The sequence below is a fragment of the Mustela nivalis genome, assembly GCF_964662115.1.
Source record: "Mustela nivalis genome assembly, chromosome: 18".
Lineage (NCBI taxonomy): Eukaryota > Metazoa > Chordata > Mammalia > Carnivora > Mustelidae > Mustela > Mustela nivalis.
Window position 1 is genome coordinate 11,353,428 of NC_139037.1, and position 21,775 is coordinate 11,375,202.

General features: G+C 44.9%; 1 protein-coding gene across 4 annotated transcripts; it reads left to right on the forward strand.

Annotated features, from left to right (window-relative positions):
* The first annotated feature begins 245 nt into the window (after positions 1-245).
* On the forward strand, positions 246-20,952 carry TMEM170A (transmembrane protein 170A). Of its 4 annotated transcripts, none has more exons than XM_082712307.1 (3): positions 246-549; positions 13,429-13,599; positions 17,119-20,952. In XM_082712307.1, exons 1-3 carry the CDS (start codon positions 417-419, stop codon positions 17,247-17,249), a joined length of 435 nt encoding a protein of 144 aa, XP_082568433.1. In that variant the 5' UTR covers positions 246-416; the 3' UTR covers positions 17,250-20,952. The 4 variants fall into 4 exon arrangements, with proteins under 4 accessions (XP_082568433.1, XP_082568434.1, XP_082568435.1 ...); XM_082712308.1 differs by having other exon boundaries at positions 279-549; positions 13,429-13,530; XM_082712309.1 differs by lacking the exon at positions 246-549 and adding an exon at positions 562-1,113.
* The last annotated feature ends 823 nt before the right edge of the window (positions 20,953-21,775 follow it).

The window sequence follows — 21,775 nt, forward strand, 5'->3', positions numbered from 1 at the left end:
CAACAGTTAGTTGAAGGTACTGCTACTGTCTTCCAGATCTCTTTTAAATCTGCACGTCAGGTCTGGGTGGGTATGCAATTCCCCTACTTTCTTGGAGGTGGCGCTGCAGAGAAGGGCAGAGAAGAGCGCACCCTCCTGGACAGGAGAGACTTGTCCAGTAGGGGGCGTAAGCCCGTGGGTGCCACCGGAGAGCCGTGCGCAACGTCGGGGGGCGGGAACAACTCTCGTCCCGCCCCTGCCATCTGGGGCGCCCTGTGATTGGAGGAAGGGCCGTCACTTGGCCGCGCGGCTGGGGTGGGAGGAAGAGGGCCCCATTCCAGGGTGAAGCTTGGGTAGCGCTTCGGTCCGTGAGTGCGAGCGACCCTCGGCGGCAGTTTGGACGCTCTCTCCGTCTCTCTGCAGTGAATGGCGGCGGGATGGAGCACGAGGGGAGCGGCGGCAGCGGGGGGTCGGCCGGGCTCCTACAGCAGATCCTCAGCCTGAAGCTTGTGCCACGGGTGGGCAACGGGACCCTGTGCCCCAACTCCACTTCTCTCTGCTCCTTCCCAGGTACCGGCCCCGCCCCGTGCCGCGCTTGCGCACTGTGCGTCTTGGCGTCGCCGCCCGGCAGGGGGGAGCCCCTTCCCCAACCCGCGAGCGAGCGAGCGGGCGGGTGGCCTCTGCGCCCGGCGGTGCCACCTTCCCGGGGTTATTTCCCTCTTGGAAGGAGGTTCCCGCTCTCTCGGCGGGGAGCTGGGGAATATGGCCCTTCCCCCGTCGCTTCCTCGCCGGCCCCTGGAGCCAGTCACTGCGACTCCGCGCTGGGGGCCAGAGCGGCGGGAGCGGCGGGAGTGGACTGGTCAGTGGAGGGAGCTCGACGGCCACTCGGACTGTTCTTGCTTTTGGAGTTTCCCGACGCCCCAGGGTCGGACTGGGACTCGAAGGAGCCCCGGAAGCGGTCGCCCCTCCTAGTGTGGGGCGCGAGGCGCCTGGCCCCTGCGGTCCGCCCGGCAGCGCGGCTCTCCGGCGCTCTCGCAGCTCGGACGCCGAACCGTCCCCGCCGGGCTGAGGGGCCGAACGCAGCGCCGCGGCTCCCGACGGGGTCTGGTCTCGCCCGGCCCCCGGCACCCCCAGGTTGTCTGCGGTTCGCTCGCACCTGCGTCCAAATGCGCCCACTCCGCCAGCATCTCTTTCTAGGAATCACTTTCCGAGACCTGTTGCCGAGTTCCCCCACTTATGCGTTCGAGCTCTTTGACACAGATTCCTAATCACTCTTCTTAACGTCCACGGCAGCTTCTGCTGGGTCTCGTGTAAGGGTTTTTCAAAATTATAATACAAGGTAGAAAGCTCTGCATGCTCAGAAAAATGGGAGGAAGACAAATTATTTGGGAAGCTGATAAAGGCTTTGAGGGGAGGGCACAGTTCTGTGTTGGACCTTGCCTGAAGGCAAGAAGACACTATAGTGGCGATTGAAGGGCGAGGTTGGGCTGCCCAGCAGAGCTGACTGGTACCTTGACTTGGTAAACAATTCCAGAACTGGGCCTGAGACCTGGGCCTGAGACCTGCAAAGGAGGGACGATTGGATTACTGACTTGGGTCATAAACAACGCACCTGTGATTTCTCATCCACTGGCAAGCGACTGCCAGGCGCCATTCAGTGGACACCCGGGACTTGCTGTATATTTTACCTGCCTAGTATTTTCCCCGGACAGCTGGTAATAACGGTGTTGGTGCAGATGCAGATGTTAGTTTAGAGCTATACCTAAAATGGGGCGCCTGGGTGGCTCAGTGGGTTAAGCCTCTGTCTTCGGCTCAGGTCATGATCTCAGGGTCCTGGGATGCAGACCCATGTCGGGCTCTCTGCTCAGCCAAGAGCCTGCTTCCCGCCAGCCTTTGCCTGCCTGCCTCTCAGCCTACTTGTGATCTCTGTCAAATAAGTAAATAAATAAAATCTTAAAAAAAAAAAAAAAAGAACTATACCTAAAATGATGATCTGGCAACTCTCATTGTTTCAAAAGCTACTAAGATCACATTTGACATTGACAACAGAAATATATGGCATTCTGCAGACACTGTTTAAAAAAATAGAAGTGTTCATGCAGTCTGGAGAGACTACTGGACCAGATTAGTCTGTTGTTGCTTCCTTATTTTCCTCCCAACTTTTTATTTTGAATTTTTCAAACATACTGACAAATGGAAGTGCTAGTATAATGAGCATATATCCTTTACTTAGACTCATTTTTAGTATTTTTATTCTTTTGAATCTCTGCATATATATGCATATTTGTGTGTACTATGTATGTGTTGTGCATATATATGCATATTTTTGTGTGTATTGTGTGTGTGTGTATATATATATATATATTATACATAACATTTTTACTTTCTGCAGAGCCATTTGAAAGGAAGTTATCGAAGTGATGGCACCTTGCAGCCCAGTACTTCAGCATGTATCTTTTAAAATGAGTCCACTTTCTGTCATAGCCAAAAAACCTTTATCACACCCAGGAAATTTAACAATAGGATCATGGTGTCTGGCATCACCTGACTATCTCAGTAGGTGAGCATGTGACTCAGTCCAGGGTTTTGAGTTCAACCCCCGTGTTGGTTATGGAGCCTACTTAAAATTAAAAAAAAAAAAAAAAAAAAGGAATAACATTGTCTAATGTACAGGCCTTATTTGAATTTTCTAGTTGTCTGAATAATGTCTTTTATGGCTTTTTTTTTTTTAACAAAAAACCCCAGATCTAATCAAGGATCACACACTGCTTTTATTTTTTTTTTTAAGATTTTATTTATGTATTTGACAGGAAGAGAGAGAGCAGAGGCAGGGAGAGCTATAGGCAGAGGGAGAGGGAGAAGCAGGCTCCCTCTCTCTCTCTCCAATTAAAAAAAAAAAATCTTTAAAATACCCTGTGGTTCGTCACTATCAGGAAGCTTAGAATTGATTTTTCTGCATTTGCAGTTTAGCCATTTAGATTCTGACTATCCCTCCTTATTCCAGGATGTTCAGATTTCTTTTGTTGTTGTCATCATTTTTTTGGTAAATCTGATTGCCAAGAAAGGCAGAGCTTTCCTTTTATCAGGAATGACATTAACTCTCTGAAGGTATGAATTTTATGAATATCAATTAAAAGTTTGTGTATTATAATTAAACCTACTTATGTTCGGTTGCACCATTGCTAGAGTCAAGAATGGGTCAGCAGTTAAAGAAATGAGTCACAATTGGAGCAGTTACTTATTCATTCACTCAAAAACTATTTGCTCAATGTCTGTTGCCTGCCTTTTGTTTTCTAGGTACCAAGTAAGGATGTGGTAGGGAACAAAATAAAGGAGCTTTCATTCTGATGGGGATAGAGAGAAAATAAAATTAAAAGTATGGAAAGGAATAACTGGTGGTGTGTAAGACAGTACGGCGGGCAGGCAGTGGCCCTTGTGTGTCAGGGTTGGAATGATGTTTTATTTCTGTTTTTGTTTTTTAAGTAATGTATTTATTTATTTGACAGAAAGAGATACAGCAAGAGAGGGAACACAAGCAGGGGGAGTGGAAGAGGGAGAAGCAGGCTTCCCACCAAGCAGGGAGCCTGATAATGGGACTTGATCTCAGGACCCTGGGATCATGACCTGAGCCGAAGGCAGACACTGCCACCCAGACGCCTGTGTTTTTGTTTTTTAAAGAATTCATTTATTTGTCAGAGAGAATACGAGTGCACACCTGCCGAAGCAGGGGGAGGGGCAGGCAGAAGAAGGAATAGGCTCCCTGTTGAGCAAGGAACCTGATTCAGGACAGAGTCCCAGGACTCTGCTATTGTGACCTGAGCCAAAGGCAGAGGCTCAACTGACTGAGCCACCTAGGCTTCCCAGTGGAATGCTGTTTTCCTTAAGATCACAAGGAAGCTCTTAACAATGATGCCACCGAAGCTGAAATCTAAAGTACGGGAGGAATGAGACACACAGCTATTGGGAGAAGGACATTCTGGGCAAAGGCTCAGCAGGTTCAGAGCCCTGGAACGGGAGCTTGCTTAGGAGACAGACAGAAGGGCAGCAAGGAGGATGGGCCAGTGCAGGTGAGGAGGTGAGGTCAGATTCCAGAGGGTTGTGTTGGAGGATTTTGATCAGAGGAGGGATGAGCTGATGAACTTTTTCTTTTAAATGTACAATTCAAAGATTTTTAGCCTCCACAGAGTTTGCAGCCATCACCACAAGCAACTTGAGAATATTTTATCACCAGCAAGAAACCTCATCCTCTTTAGCTTTTGTGGAGAAGGGCAGATCAGGACAGAGAAGGTCTAGCTAGACTGGGGACCAAGAGACCACTGTGTGAAGAAAGGCCAGATAGGCACACACAGAAGCCAGGGATGAGCAAGCAGTCAGGCTGGCGTGTCAGGAGAGAGGTGGCAGCCCACAGTGGGTAACTCCGGTGGGCAGGTTGTCATTGTTAGGGTGGAGTGGAAGGGTCTCTAGGAAATTAACTCCCTGCTTTCCTTCATTGTTACATGATCCCCCATTTTTGGTACTCTGACAGCAGTTTTATGGGTTCTCTACATCTAGCAATCCTGTGACACCGTTTGGGTGCTGTGCCCTGCAGTTCAGTTCAGTTCCTACACTGTCTCCCTGGAGTTAGCACCAGATCTCCCAGGTTAAGGGATCAGTTTCCCCACTTGAGATGCCAGTCAGAAGTCCAGGTTGTCGTGTGTGCTTCTGACCAGCTGGCTCGTAGTTGGTGATAGCTATGACCCCCTTCCTCAGATAAGTTCATTTTTAGAGCACCTCACGGAACTCAGGAAAACCGTTTACCTGCTAGATCGCTGGTTTATTACGTAGGAAATTAAAGGTTACAAATGAGCACCAGATAAAGAGATAACGTAGGGCGAAGTTCAGAAGGGATTTTGAACAAAGGAGCTTCTGTCCCTGTGGAGTTGGGGGAGTGCCACCCTCCCAGCACATAGGTGTAGTCACCAAACCCAGAAGCCTCCGAACGCCATGCATTCAGGGTTTTATGGAGGCTTCATCACGTACGCGTGATTGATTATTAACTCTACTTCCAGCCCTTCTCCCTGCTCCAGAGAATGGGGGGTGGGCCTGAAATTTCCATGCTTATAATCATGGCTCTCTGGTGACCAGCCTCCATCCTGGAGCCCACCGAGAGTTGCCTCACAAGAATGAAAGTAGTCTTGGGAATTCCAAGGGGTTTAGTTCTATATCAGCAACCTGGGTCAAAGACTAAATATTAGAACCAAAGATTTTCCTGAAGATTTATTTTATTTTTTTTATTTTTTTAAGATTTTATTTATTTATTTGACAGACAGATCACAAGTAGGCAGAGAGGCAGGCAGAGAGAGAGAGAGAGGAGAAAGCAGGCTCCCTGCTGAGCAGAGAGCCCGATGCGGGGCTCGATCCCAGGACTCTGAGATCATGACCTGAGCCGAAGGCAGCGGCTTAACCCACTGAGCCACCCAGGCGCCCCTGAAGATTTATTTTAGATAGAGAGATCACAGATGCAAGTGGGGAGAGGGCAGAAGGAGAGAGAATCTTGAGCGGCCTCCCTGCTGAGCATGGAGCCTGACATGGGACTCGATCCCCCAACCCTGAGATCATCACTTGATGTTTAACAGGTAGAGCCCCCCAGGTGCGCCCCAGAACCACCATTTTAAGGGTTTTAGGAGCTCTGTGTCAGGAACCAATATATATATTTTTTACTATTTCCCAGGGAAACAGATGGACCCCCCACCCACCCTACCTCCTGGTTGGTGGGTGGGGTTCGGTAAGGGGGGGGTCCTCAGAGTGGGCACTGGGGAGAGATGGAGGCTCATGAACAGTTAATACCAAGGCAGGTCAGCATTGAGTTGCAGGGCCAGGTAGGACTCCAGTTCCCAGGAGGACTGATGTGGTCTACTTAGAACCCCAGCTTCAGAGGAGCTGATTGTTCATATGGTTGTTTGACCTGGAGCATAGGGTAGAGTGGGGCCAGCTAAAAGGATAGCTAAGTGCTGAGCCTCACCTGCCCCCTTTGGCTTAGGCTTCCTCCACTCCTGCTAACTGGGGCCAGGTTGGTGTTGAGGCCTTGCTTGGAAATTGGATGACTCAGTTGCAGAAGTTAGAGGGCCCGCCATTACCAACCCCTTTTGTTAGAACTCGCCTAGAGGACTCTATACTCTCTGTGGCTTAGCTCTCTAACTGAAGTGTCTGTCTGAAAAACAGATTCTTAAAGATAGTAAGCTCCTTATGGGCAGCGTCTTGGGTCTTGTCTTGTTTCGTCTTGATTCGCTGACCTGGGCGAAGAGCTCAGTAAACACTTGATTGTTGAGTGAATGAACTCAGTGCTGGTAGTCGTCTGCCCTTGCCACTGTAACAACTTAGCAGGGTATAGTGGCTTCAAAGAGCACAGATTTATCATCTTAGAGTCCTGGAAGTCAGAAATCTAAAATAAGTCAGCAATGCTGCCTTGCTTTTGAAGGCTCAAGGAAGAATTGGTTTCTTTCCCTTTTCTAGCTTCTCTAAGTTGCCTCTGCATTCTGTGGCTCACCGCCCCTCCCCTCATCTCTAAAGCCAGCCCAGTAGCATCTTCAGATCTCTCCGACCCTCCTGCCTCCCTCCTGGGAGCACCCTTGTGATGATATCAGACCCACCTAGAGAAGCCAGCCCCCTCGCCTGTCCCAGGACCCCTAATCTGATCACACCCTCAAGATGCCTTTGCTGCTACGTATGCACAGGTTCTGGGGATGAGTGCGAGGATATCTTCGGGGCCCATTCCCCCACCAGTGCTTAATCCCATTTCCCCTTAGAGTTTTCTTGTTACAGATAAATTATCTGATTTATACTTCAACAGTAGGAAGTGATAGGACTTTAGCCGTCAGAGTAAGGAAAGCTGAAGGTAACGCACTTGATTTGAAACAGTGAACAAAGAAAGGCTGTGAGATGTAGAGACAGATTTTTTTGAAAAGATTTTATTTGTTTATTTGATATAGACACAGCAAGAGAAGGAACACAAGCAGAGGGAGTGGGAGAGGGAGAAACTGGCTTCCCACTGAGCAGGGAGCCCCATGTGGGGCTGGATCCCAGGACCTTGGGATCATGACCTGAGCCAAAGGCAGCTCCTTAACAACTGAGCCACCCAGGCGCCCTGAGACATAGATCTCTGACAGCATATTGAACCAGAGAAATGAAAAGTACTATACGATGATCAATAAATAGCTATTAAATAGATAGCAAATTAAGGTGCAGTAGGTTAAAAGGAAATCACTTAGTTTTCTTCTAAGTGTTTTATTGATCGGGGTTTGCCTTTGCTAATAAGAGTGCTGCAATAATCTCATCCAACTGAAAAGTGTTTTATAAAGTGTCCTACTCATCTAACATAATAAAGACTTTCTTTTGCTACTTAATGTGACTCTTAAGAGTCGCTATATAAAATATGGAGGCACTAAGGTAGCTAATGGAGGCAGCTCAAGGTTGTAGGAGGGGGCGGTGCGTGTCCCCTTCTCAGAAACCCAAGGAAGTGCTGACCTGCTGGGCCAGCCCTTATTTACTGATAGACCTTTCAGCTTTCAGGAAAATGAAGTAGGTTGGTGGCCCAGCAGTCCTCCTGGGGCAGCAGTTGTGCTGCAGGGAAATTGGGAGTCAGTGAGTGTTGGTGCCTTAGTCTGCTTAGGCTGCTGTAACAGAATGCCCTAGGTTGAGTGGTTAAAAAAACAGAAACTTAGGGGCGCCTGGGTGGCTCAGTGGGTTAAAGCCTCTGCCTTTGGCTCAGGTCATGATCTCGGGGTTCTGGGATCAAGCCTCGCATTCGGCTCTCTGCTCAGCAGGGGGCCTGCTTCCTCCTCTCTGCCTGCCTGTCTGCCTACTTCTGATCTCTGTCAAATAAATAAATAAAATCTTAAAAAAAAAAAAAAAAAAAAAAACCCAGAGACTTAGTTTCTCACAGTCCCAGAGACTGGGAGGCCAAGACCAGGGGCCAGCATGGCCGTGGCGTGAGGGCACTCTGGGGCCATCTTCTTGCTATGTCCTCACATGGCAGGGAGAGCGAGAGAGAGAGAGATCTCTTCTTAATAAGGCCTCAGTCCTGTCAGACCCACTTTCATGGAACTTACCAAGTTGGTGTGTCTCACCTCCCAGTTGGCTCCCCAGGTCACCTCTGAAACTCGGGGGGCCCCTGCAAGACCTGAGAATGGTGCCAGGTCGGTGGTGGGGTCTCAGGTCAGTTGTCGCAGCCAGCAGCCAGGATGGCCACTGCTCAGAGTTCTCAGAGGCAGGTTTGCATCCCATTTTCGCCCCCCCCCCCCCCGCAACCCCTCCAGGACAGTGGTGTTCCTGGTGCCCTCAGTGTTTGGCGGACTAGGTGGCGGGAGGGAGGGCAGAGTCTGCGCATGACCTGGGGAGTAGCTAGTAAGCACTGTGGGACTGAAGATAGGGCTTACTGTTTTGGAAGGGAACAGCGTGGTGCCGTGCTGTGGCCTGGGGTCCAGCCAGTGTTGGGGAGGTGGCTTAGGCTGGGAAGACCAGGCTGCTCTCCCTGAGCCAGGGTGCAACAGGGGCTGCCCAGGCAGGAGGGGTTTGTGGGCACCAGAGCTCTGGCAGGTGCACATTGATTGGAGGGACCGTATCTGGACTGTCTGCTCTCCAGTAGGGACTGTGAGAGCTGCTGCCCATAAAATAGGGCAAGTGTCCTAGGTGGTGGAAGCAAGAGGAGCTCCTGGCCCGAGGCTGGAAAGGAGGCTGTGGTAGCAGACAGGCTTATTTCCAAAGAGAACGGGGCTCAAACCCCGGGGATTGCGAACCCTGCCTGCTTTTCTAATCAGTATTCTGACTGGAGAGAGGCTTTTTTTGCTTTGGCTGAGGAGGGACAGTAGTTAATTAGTGCATGTATATATACTTAAATATTTTACACATATTTTTTACATGATACATATTTAATTTCTAAGCTTGGGATCTTACTGTCTAAACACTTCATGTTCCGTATTGCATGATCTAACTTGGTTTAGCAGAATTTGCCAAACGCCATCAAACCGACCAGTTTAAACAGTCAAAAAAAAAAATTATTCGGAGGATATATCCTGTTCAGCAGGGGGGAAAAAAAGTTTCACGAATGATTTGAAACTTTTTATAGCTGTCTGATATATCGCTTTTCGCCAGAGCAAAAGTGCCTCGGTCTTTTTTTTTTTTTTTTAAGATTTTATTTATTAATTTGAGAGAGAGCTTGAGTGGTGGATTGGGGCAGCGGGAGAGGGAGAAGCAGGCTCCCAGCTGAGCTGAGCAGGGAGCCCCTCGAGGGGCTCGACCTCCAGACCCTGGGATCGTGAGCTGAACCAAGGGACAGATGGTTAACCTGCTGAGCTGCCCAGGCGCCCCTGGTCATTTGTTATTTTTAATAAACTTTGAGCCCTAGATGGGGCATGCCTGATACTTTCATTTGGAGCCTATCATCCAAAGCTTGAGGTAGGTGTCCTAATTTAGGTATAGAATATGGTATTAATTGAAACTTGATGTGAGCATCTGATTTTGTATTACAACAGTCATCATTGACATTGCCAAGGGTGGCGTGGAGGGATTTGGCCTCCACTCCTAATCTCCCACCCCCAACAATTCAAAACTGATCTGGAAAGAAAACATGCACAGCAGTAATTCTTACAGTGGCTTCAAGGACAGCTTCAGAGACAGCTTTGAGAAAAGCCCCTGGTCCTCCCCTTCCCTCTCTCCACTGTCCCCAAGCTGATTTGTTTCTGCAGTTGTTCATTCCAGTCAGATCAGCCTCCCTGAACTGCTCTTTTAGAAACAAAGGCTCTTTTTTTTTCTTTTTCTAGTTTCTTTTTATAATAGTTTTGTAAAACCAGTAAACAACTAGAAAATCTTAAAAAAAAAATCAAAGTTAAAAAAAAATTAAAGTAGGGGCTTCTGGGTGGCTCAGTCAGTTAAGTCTACCACTCTTGATCTTGGCTCAGGTCTTGATCTCAAGGTTGTGAGTTCAAGCCCCCCCCACCCCACCCCCTGGGCGTGGAGCCTACCTAAAAAGAGAGGGGAAAAAAATCAAAAAGTGAATGCTCATCAGCCCTTCCCTAGCATATCCAACTCCCCAGAAGTAACACTTTTTTTTTTTAAAGATTTTTATTTATTTATCTGACACAGAGAGATCACAAGTAGGCAGAGAGGCAGGCAGAGAGAGAGAGAGGAGGAGGAAGCAGGCTCTCCACTGAGCAGAGAGCCTGATGCGGGACTCGATCCCAGGACCCTGAGATCATGACCTGAGCCGAAGGCAGAGGCTTAACCCACTGAGCCACCCAGGGGTCCCCCCCCCTTTTTTTTTTAAAGATTTTATTTATTTATTTGAGAGATAGCAAGAGAGGGAACACAGGTAGGGGGAGCTGAGCAGGGAGCCTGCTGTGGGGCTTCATCCCAGGACCCCGGGATCATGACCTGTGCCAAAGGCAGAAACTTAATGACTGAGCCACCCAGGCGCCCCCAGAAATAACACTTTTTTGTTGCTTTCTGTTACTTGCTGTGGGGCATAGAGGAAAAGGGCGTGGCTTTGGCTGTCAGGCTCCAACAGGCCTCCAACTGGGCTCTGCCTCCTGCTGACCTGGTGGACTCACCAGCACTGTGGACTCCAGTAAGTTCCTTCCCTCCCTCTGCCTCTGGTTTCCTCATCCAGGAGCCAGGGATATTCATGATCTGTGCCTCATAGAGTTGTGTTAGAGGATTGCATGGGTTAAGATTTATAAAGCACTTAGAACAGTGCCTGTGCATGTCATAAATACTTATTAAATACACCTATGTCCAGACTTTTCTCCAAGGGCATAGAATTATTTACACATAGATTTGTTGGTGTTTCTTTTGTTTTTATAAAAACAGGATCTTCTGGGGCGCCTGGGTGGCTCAGTGGGTTAAAGCCTCTGCCTTCTGCTCAGGTCATGATCCCAGGGTCCTGGGATCGAGCCCCGAATTGGGCTCTCTGCTCAGCGGGGAACCTGCTTCCCTTCCTCTCTCAGCCTGCCTCTCTGCCTACTTGTGATCTCTGCCTGCCTCTCTGCCTACTTGTGATCTCTTTCTCGTCATCTCGATCTCTTAAAAAAAACAAAAACAAAAACACATACACTCTTCTGCACATTGGTTTTTTTTTTTTTTACTTCCAAAGGTGGGTTGGGCATTTTAATCCCCTTGGTATATAAAGATGTAGCCCGTGTTTTTTTCTTTTTAAGCTTATTTATTTATTTATTTGACAGACTGAGATCACAGAGAGGCAGGCAAAGAGAGAGGAAGGGAAGCAGGCTCCCCACTGAGCAGAGAGCCCGATGCGGGCCCCATCCCAGGATCCTGGGACCATGACCTTTCCCGAAGACAGAGGTTTTAACCCACTGAGCCACTCACGTGCCCCATAGCCTATGTTTTTATGTGATTGTGCAACGTTACGTTATGTGGGTGCACCAGATCTGTTTGACAAGCCCTGCACTGACAGGCACGCAGCTGGCGTCTGGTCTTTGCCATTACAGATAGCGCTGCCAGGACCTTGCTACCTCCACCCCTGCCTGCATGTATATTCCTGGAGGTGGTGTTCCTGGAATATTCCTGGAAGTGAGGTCGCTGTGGCCAAGCGAATGCACACTTGACTGTTTTGGATACATGCTTCTAAATTACCCTCCAGAAAGGTTTTCTAGTTTGTATTCGTCCTGGGAGTGTAAGGTTGGACCTGTGAAATAATGGCGGGACAGCTTTTACTGCTTAGAACCTTTAATGGTGCTTCTAGGGTTTTCACATTGAAGTCTTTTGTCTGACCTTCAAAACCCACTGTAACATGACCAAATCTGTCTTTGTAGCTTCTCACCACCACCACCACCGCCGCCCCCCGCCCAGGTAGGCTCCATCCCATTGTGGGGCTTGAACTCATGACTCTGAACTCAAGAGTCTCAGGCTCTACCGACTGAGCCAGTCAGGCGCCCCTAATTTTTGTTGTTTTAACTGCTTTTAGTTTTATAGACCTTCTGCTTCAGTCAGACCCGGTTTTTTAAAAATTTGATTTATATATTTGACAGAGACACAGCAAGAGAGGGAACACAAGCAGGGGGAGTGAGAGAGGGAGAAGCAGACTCCCCACTGAGCAGAGAGCCCGATGCGGGACTTGATCCCAGGACCCTGGGATCATGACCTGAGCCGAAAGCAGATGCTTAACAACTGAGCCACCCAGGTGCCCCAGACCAGTGGTTTTTAATCAGGGTGATTTTTTTTTTAAGATTTTATTTATTTATTTGACAGAGATCACAAGTACGCAGGGAGAGAGAGGAGGAAGCAGGCTCCCTGCGGAGCAGAGAGCCCGATGTGGGGCTCGATACCAAGACCCCAGGATCATGACCTGAGCTGAAGGCAGGGGCTTTAACCCACTGAGCCACCCAGGCATTCCAATCAGGATGACCACCTCCTTCCCCCACCAGGACATTTGGCTGTCTGGAAATATTTTTTGGTTGTCACAACCGGGAGAGGGCGAGAGGCCAGGGCTGTTGTTCCATGTCCTACACTGCACAGACGGTCCCCCACGACAAAGGGCTAATGGTCCACATGTCAGTAGTACTGCCTTAAGCTGCTGACTGATCTCTGAAATTGCCTGTTACTTACCTGCTCCTAGTGCGAGGATGTACAACAGATTTCATGTGATGCGACACCTTCATTGTATCCATGTGGGTAGCTAAAGGGCTATTTTGAGATTCTAAAGGCTTGCCAGGGCTCAGTGGGGGAAATTGCTTCATCCGCTGTTTATCAGATCACAAAGTCATGACGGCAGAATGGTATCTGCTCCTTTTGTCTCTTTCCCAAGGGGACTCATGCATAGGTTTTTAGACAAGAGTTGGTTATCAAATGTTTTAATGTTGCCTGAATTGCAGTCATCTTAAAAGTTAGCTCGACTTTCTCCATAGGAACCAGCTCCTCCATCCGGCCCCCTCACTTACGTGCTATTTGTCTCTAAGCTAGACATTTCTATTTTCTGGTAGCTATTTCATTTCTTAAAGAGCTTTGCTATTCTAAGGATGATGGCCTGATACTGCGTTGTCTTGAAAAATCATTGTTGAACTAATAAAATTGTTTCGCTTTTTCATTTGAGAAGATTAACATGATTGGCCATTTTAGAGGTTGACCATCTTGTTCTGGAGGCGGCCACACAGTAAATAGCTCAGGTTCTACTGGCCATGTGCCATTTTAGCTCTGCTCCTGTCGCTTGAAAGCAGCCAAAGGCAAGACCTAACTGAATGTCATGGCCATTTTCCAGGAAGAGTTTATGCCCAAAACTGCTGGCGGCCTGTGGGCCGCAATTTGCTGATCCCTCTAGAACCATCACTCTTTGGATATTTGATTGATGAGCCTACACTGTGGCTGGGTGGCTTTGAAAATGAAATAAGCAGGTACAATGAGTAGCCTCTGGTAATCCATGTACGAGGAAATGACTTGTGACCTCTCTGCTTTTCTCTGCAGAGATGTGGTATGGTGTGTTCCTGTGGGCACTGGTGTCTTCTCTCTTCTTCCATGTCCCTGCGGGATTACTGGCCCTCTTCACCCTCAGACATCACAAATATGGTAGGTTCATGTCTGTAAGCATCCTGTTGATGGGCATCGTGGGACCAATTACTGCTGGAATCTTGACAAGTATGTTAGACGTTCAAATACCAGTCAAAACGTTTCATATGACTAGTCACTTAATTTCAGGACCCACTTGGGAAACATGTCTGAGTGAATTCAAGAGAAAAATAGAGTGGCTTTTAACCATGGGCCTCTTTTTTGGTGTACTGTTTTTTTCTGACCTCTAACACCCTCCCTCCTCCCGTCCCCCATTATTTGGCTAACATCTTTGACTTCCTATGTTGTGTTTTCTCCTGTCTTTCAGATAAGCCAGGTGAGGTTTTATGAGATAGGTTGCCATTGAGTGAAGCTGTTTATCTCTTCAGAAGCAGCTGCTTCTTTCTCGTCATCAAGCAACGCTAATGAGTTACTGCTACTCACTCGGGGGTGGTTTCCTTAAGGATGGAAGGCTAATTCTGATGACAAGAATTCTTGTTTAGAGAAATACCTGATTTGTCTTCTGGTTATTTTTTCCCCTTTTCAGATTTTTTTTTTTTTTAAGATTTTATTTATTTGTCAGAGTGAGAAAGAGTAAAGTACAAGCAGGGGGAGCGGCAGGCAGAGGGAGAAGCAGGCTTCGCGCAGAGCCAGGAGCCCGATGCGGGACTCGATCCCAGGGTCCTGGGATCATGACCTGAATGGAAGGCAGACGTTTAACTGACTGAACCACCCAGGAGTCCCCTCTCACAACTTTCTGAATAAGAATTGGAATAACGAATTATAAATTATTTTTACTTTTTTTTCATTTTTTGGCTTTTGGTCATGTCACAAAGATGAGAATACGTTTAAATCATTTTTAAGCACACGATTAAGTATAAATATCATCTCTGTTTTATATAAATTAAAAATTACAAGAAAGCAAAAACTAAAAACACTCCATTATCACATCCCTACGTGAAAAACCGCAATTTGCAATTTGGTATGTGCTTTCAGGCTTTTCCTAGGTGTATGGGTCAACATAAATACATGTTTTTAAAAATTAGAAACGTCAGGGGGCACCTGGGTGGCTCAGTGGGTTAAAGCCTCTGCCTTCACCTCGGGTCATGATCCTAGGGTCCTGAGATTGAGCCCCGCATCGGGCTCTCTGCTCCATGGGGAGCCTGCTTCTTTCTCTCTCTGCCAGCCTCTCTGCCTACTTGTGATCTCTGTCTGTCAAATAAATAAATAAAATCTTAAAAAAAAAAATTAGAAACGTGGGGCGCCTGGGTGGCTCAGTGAGTTAAGCCTCTGCCTTCGGCTCAGGTCATGATCTCAGGGTCCTGGGATCGAGCCCCGCATCGGGCTCTCTGCTCAGCAGGGAGTCTGCTTTCCCCCTCTCTCTCTGCCTGCCTCTCTGCCTACTTGTGATCTCTCTCTCTCTCTGTCAAATAAATAAAGAAATAAAATCTTAAAAAAAATGTTTAAAAAATAAAAATTAGAAATGTAACATTCCTACTAATTTGTAACGTGTGTGGGTGCATGCGTCTGTGAATTTAAGCCTTGAGCTCTAAACAGAACTGTCCCTCTTTCTTTGACTTGAGTTTTTTGGGGGGACAAAGTGGCCTCATTTCTGTGTGTTCTGTAGGTCATGAAACATTTGTGGTAACAATAGGAGGAGGCCAGTTTTCCCCCATCTGCATTAAGACGTTTCTGTAACTGGCTTTACGTAGTATTTTTAACTGTATCACCTACTGCTGCTCTTCAGAGACCTTCTGCCCTAGTTTCCTTATTGGATTCCTGGCTCCGAGGACCTGTCTCAGATTTCTCCTCAGTAAAATAAGGATAAGGCCACCCACCTCAGAGGCTGTGTGATGATAAAATGAAATGTTTATTGAAGAACTTAACATAATACCTCACACTTGGGAACTATGCAATGAGTATGTCCATTCGATTTTCAAGACTCCAGTGTGAATAGAGGCTATTTCCCATTTTGTCGCTCTGCCTGGTCTGCTTCCCTACCTCATCATCCAAACCCGACTTTAGGGCCCATTTCAACTTTCTTATGCTTCTGTCTACCCAGTGCACCATTTTGGGAGCTGAATTACGAAGCGGCCCAATGTAACAGATGCCTCACAGATGTTAGTGACACAGTCTGTATGCCTACCCCATGCAGATGGGCTTTTCAGAGTCACAGATACTTCTGGTAGCCAGTATGGAAAATGGTTCATTTGCTCTTTCCTCTTCTTTTTATTTATTTATTTATTTACAGAGAGAGAAATCACAAGTAGGCAGAGAGACAGGCAGAGAGAGAGGGAAAGCAGGCTCCCTGCTAAGCAGAGAGCCCGATGCGGGGCTGGATTCCAGGACCCTGAGATCATAACCCGAACCAAAGGCAGAGGCTTAACCCACTGAGCTACCTAGGCGCACCTCTTTCTTCTTCTTAAAATATGTTAATATGCTCTCATATCCCATGTATAAAATGTGTAGACATTTGATTAAGATGTTGTATACTGTCTTGCATTATTCAAAATCTGCTTCATGCTTATGCTTTCTTTCTGTATCTCAGCTTGATTCTGAGCATTAATGAGAACAGGGATCATACCTTATTAGACATAGAGGTAAACAACTAGTTTGCATGAATGAACACACTGACCAAAGAGGATTCTCTTTGGAACAGTTTTTAAGAGGAGGGTCATCTGGGAACTTTGGCTCTTTTCTTGTTCAACTAATGAAATCTTGGCTTTCTCGGTGTAATGCTGAGTCCCTGTAGTTATAAGAGGGTTTCTAGGGAGATTAAGGTGTTTGTGTTTGTTTGGTTTACTCAGTTTCTAGGAAGTTGTGGAGACTAATAAAATTAATAACAATTCTTTTTTTTTTTTTTTAAGATTTTATTTATTTATTTGACAGAGGCAGAGAGATCACAAGTAGGCAGAGAGGCAGAGAGTCAGGGGGAAGCAGGTTCCCCCTGAGCAGAGAGCCCGATGCGGGACTTGATCCCTGAGATCATGACCTGAGCCGAAGGCAGAGGCTTAACCTTCTGAGCCACCCAGGCGCCTCAAATTAATAACAGTTCTTAAACGTAGAGTCTTCCTCTCCTCTTCCCATCCTCTGCTCCCTCCTCTAGTACAGTACTCTGAGTACTCTGAGTACAGTAGAAGGTAGAGTCCCCACTCCCTGTGGCTTCTGAAATATTTCTTGCTTAGTATCACACAGAAGTTTTGTTGGCATTTATTGCCAAGATTTTTTTAGGTACCTGTTAAATGCTAAGCATGGCAAATAAGAGAAGTTTTTGAGTGTGTAATTAGGTCATGTGGAAATTGCTGTATCTTCATGATTTTGGTTATGATTTCCAGATTATTTTATTCAGTAAATCTAGGAGACTCAGTTTTAAGGACACACTTTTCAACATCTGAAAGCACTAACCAGTGATTTGTAAGTTGTATGGGGGAATACTTAAAACCTAGAGTAGGCAGCAAAAAGGTATAGGGAAAACAGAACATTTCTATAATATTTAAATTTTAATGTAAAAAGTCTAGAACATTCTGCATACATTAGGATTTTAAATGCTGCATTTTCCTGATGATATTAACCTTAATTTTTTTTTTTAAACACTTTTTTTTTTAACAGGTGCTGCCATTGCTGGAGTGTACCGAGCAGCAGGAAAGGAAATGATACCATTTGAAGCCCTCACCTTGGGCACTGGGCAGACGTTTTGTGTAGTGGTGGTCTCCTTCTTACGGATTTTAGCTACTCTGTAGCATATATCCTTAGGCCATGATGCCAAACCTAAGTTTGAGAGCCTCCTCACAGCAAGAATACATTATGGAATGTAGTGTTTTCTTAATTCTTCAAATGGGGGAAACTTGGATTAAGAAGTATGTGAAAAATGAAACATCTCAGCCCTTTCTTCAGTTGGAAGTTCCAGGAATTGAAGATCTTTCTGGACTCCTTATTGTTCTCAACCAAAACAAATTAAGTTTCTTAGAGCCTTTGTTTTTTTTTTAATTAATTGAAGCCGTTTTAGAGGTGCACCTTTACCCACCTAGGTCATCAGTGCTTCTGGGCTGATCCTTCACACTGAAATGTACAATATTCTGTGAGAAAATGCAGTGTCGCCTATGTTAGAGAAACTATGAAAACTAGTTTCTCTTTCTGAGCATAGTATACTAAAATCTTATCTAATCTAACTTGATTAAAACCTGGCAGACTCTTCTTTTACTGCATCTTCATGACAATAAGTGCCAAGTAAGTTTTGGTTGAGTAGAGCTTTGAGAACAAATCTGTTGACATGTAACAGGAAAAAAAAAAATCCTGCAATAGAAGTAGTGGCTTCTGTTCCACTGCTGAAAGAAAAAGAAGATGATGTGATATTTTCTGGATAACTATCTTGGACCTCTGGTGACTTAATAATATTTTAAGAGATGTGCATTTGTTGTTTTGTACATTTTATCAAAATAAGCTAACTAATTGAGACATTTCCCCCCCAGAGTTCCTGTATCCCTTTTCCCATCACTTTCATTCTGTTGATTTTGTTTAATTTAATTGGAAACATACCCTATTAAATAGTTTGAGTTCAAAACTTTAAGCCAGATAGGTTAGGATGCTCTCTGGACATTGAGGTACCAAAAAATTTTTTTAAACATTCTGTTAAAGTTTTTCTTGGTGACTTTGGTTGAAATTGTAGAAATGCAGCTTAGAGGTGGTGGTTATTCATTTCTTAGTCTTAGTGTGGTCACCACTCTTAACAGTATTGGGTGTCACTCCCAGAAAGTGCCTAAAGTTTAATTTCCACTTTATGTTTCCTTTCAAGAGAATATATATCTTTCTAGAGAATTAAACATCGAGTTTTTTAAACCCATTTTTAGCTATCTTAATTTTTCTCCTACTGCCTCACTTTCTTTTTCATTAAAAGGCCTGAAAACTGTGACCTTCAAAAGAGAAAGGATTGCAAAATTTAAGTGTCTCACTTGATCCTTACCACTTCAACTGTGTTGAATGGAATATAGTCCCTGATCTCTGTGTTCAGAATAGTTTCTGATCAATAAATCTGACGTTTTTAAAGGAAAATTTTCATTGTGACAGTAAGGCTAACTGCCCGTGAGGTTATGTACACATAAACATATCAATTCCATTTAAAGCAATATGCCCTCTGGCTTCTGATTAAAAATTGCCAGAGGGACCAACTTACTGGGACCAGCAAAGAGGAAGAATTACAAAGAGATCACAGAAATCAATTGGCCATTTTCTTTTAACTAAGAGGCTGTTAGACCACTGATCAAAATTACAGTGACATATGCTCAGATTAGGTAGAAAATTAAAAGTAGACTTGGAATGCCAGCAGATGTTTTTACCAATTCCCTAACAAGTTTTTCTCCAATGTGGAAATCCTTCTTTCAAGCAAATGTTAAGTCTTTTAAGATTTTTTTTTTAAAGATTGTATTTATTTATTTATTTGAGAGAGTGAGAGAGAGACAACACGAGCAGGGGGAGACAGTGGGAAAAGCAGACTCCCTATTGAGCAGGGAGCCCAATGACGACATGGGACTCTATCCAAGGACCCTGAGATCAGAATCTGAGCCTAAGGCAGACACTTAACCAACTGAGCCATTCAAGTGCCCCAAGATTTTAAGTTCTCTCAGTTCCCAACGTGGGGCTCAAACTCACAACCCCAAGATGCGGTGTCGCAGGCTCCCCTGACCAAGCCAGCCGGGTGCCCCTGATTCTTTAAATGAGACTCCAAATTTTTCAGTTCAAGGAGCTGTGATTTTGCAAAGTAGCCCTTCTGTTTAAGAAATTCAGGGCATTATATCCTTTGTTACAGAAAATCATTTTTATCATTTCCCTTGGAGTATGCCTCTTATTAAGATTCACATCTAAAACATTCTTTTGGATAGAATTTTACAAATGGAACATATGGACCAATGGTTGTTAGGCCCCTCCCCCTGAATACTAATTTTTGAACATATTGATCGATGATTTCAATATTTGGTTATTAGAGCCAAGACACAGAAATTATTGCATTTTTAAAAATATTTTTATTTATTTGACAGAAGATAGCATAAGTAGACAGAGTGGCAGGGAGAGGGAAAAGCAGGCTCTCTCCTGAGCAGGGAGCCTGATGTGGGGCTTGATCCCAGGACCCCAGGATAATGACCTGAGCGGAAGGCAGACCCTTAACCGACTGAGCTACCCAGGTGCCTCTAATGCGTTTTGAAAGGTGTTTTTGTTTTCATTGCTATATTTTGATTACCTATGCTTTTTAAAAACTATAAATATAAAATATATCTTTAAATTATTGAATATTTCATCCATCCCAGTATGTGAACATTCTCCTGTGAATAAATTTATATAGACCTTTGTATACATGGAGCTTTGTAGCTTGAAATGTTTTTAAGGGGAAATTATTTGAATGATAAAGAATATGTTTAGTTCCCACTGGTTTTTTTCTTTTTTTTTTTTTTGCTTTTTAAAATTTTTTCAAATACACAATTATTTGGGGGCAGTCACTCAGATGGAAAAATATTGGCATATGTGTTGAACATTTTATTTTACTATATATGGTTTTTAAGAATTTTTGCCAACAACTGGCTTTCTTAGGGCCTATGCAACCCATACTTTCCTAGCTGGACATTCACTTTTCTGTCCACCCCCCCCCCCACTGTTTTTTTTTTATGGAGGGGAGGCAGCTCCCAACCATAAAAGCTTCATTCTTTAATGTGGGGGTTTGGGGATGAAGGCATTTCATGAAGACAAGTCTATATACAAATGTATAATGAACATTCCAAGAGAAGGATGTCTCTTTGTGCTTTTTTTTTTTTTAAGACTTTATTTGACAGAGAGAGACACAGTGAGAGGGAACACAAGCAGGGGGAATGGGAGAGAGAAAAATAGGCTTCCCGCCTAGCAGGGAGCCCAATGTGGGGTTCAATCCCAGGACCCTGGAATTGTGACCTGAGCCAAAGGCAAACACTTAACTACTCAGCCACCCAGGTGCCGCACTTTGTGCCCTTAACTCATTTTTTAATTTTGCAGCAAAACATTACTTCTTAGGAAATGTTTAGTGAGAAAACGTTGATGCAAATGATTAAACCACTCCTATGTTTTTGAAATTTTAAATTGTATGTGTCCTTTCTGACTGCTCTGGTTTGAATTAAGCTCTTTAATTAAACTGCAGTGCTTACCAACCTTTCCTAAGACACCATTTCCTGGAATGTGAAGCCCTCATACCATTAGCTAGCCACACGCAGTAAGTTTTGTGTATGTGCATTTCTTTTTTGTGCACTCTGTTAGGCTGGTTGTGACTAACATCAGCTTAAATTTTGTATTAGATTATTTCACTAACTGCTATAGTCAAAATGATCAAATCTTTGTACAACAGAAAATTATTTAAATTTTATTTTTCTACTGACATTTCTAATTCTAGTATAAATGTTTATCAATAAAGAACTTCAATTCTGTGAACTGGAATTGTTCTTTTTTAATCTTTTTAATCTTTTGCAATAAAGTCTGACTTAGATTTTTGGGGTTTTATTTATTTATTTATTTTGATTTTTGGGTTTTTAAATAATTTACTACTTAATATATGTTTACCTATATTTCTTTTACATTCAACTTCTTAGTAATTTATAGTAAAATTCTTGTTCTAAGATGTGATTAAACTGTATGCACATGGGAACTTGAGTCCTCTTTTTTTTTTTTTTTTTAAAGATTTTATTTATTTACTTGACAGAGAGAAATCACAAGCAGATAGAGAGGCAGGCAGAGAGAGAGAGAGAGGGAAGCAGGCTCCCTGCTGAGCAGAGAGCCCAATGCGGGACTCGATCCCAGGACCCCGAGATCATGACCCGAGCCGAAGGCAGCGGCTTAACCCACTGAGCCACCCAGGTGCCCGGAACTTGAGTCCTCTTAACTGTACTTTGTGGTCTGTATCTTGCCATCAAGAAGCTTTCTGTCTGATTCCACACTGGGATGGCTGAGAGTTGATAAAGTGTATGAAAAAAATTATTTCAATAGTAGGTTCACATGAAGAGCAGCTACAATGTCTGTCGGTTGAGCACTCTCATTGACATCACAGAAGTCTTTTTCTGCTCTGCCATTTTCAGCAAATTGTCCAATTTGGGTGTCTGACATCGTGGGCACAAAACACATGATCCATACAGTTCCAGGAGTCGTAGACAGACATACAATGTCTGGCAGGACACTGCCCATCCATTCTTTCTCATTATTTTTTTATTGAGGTATAATATATATTAAAGTGCACACATGTATAGCTTGATGACTTTAC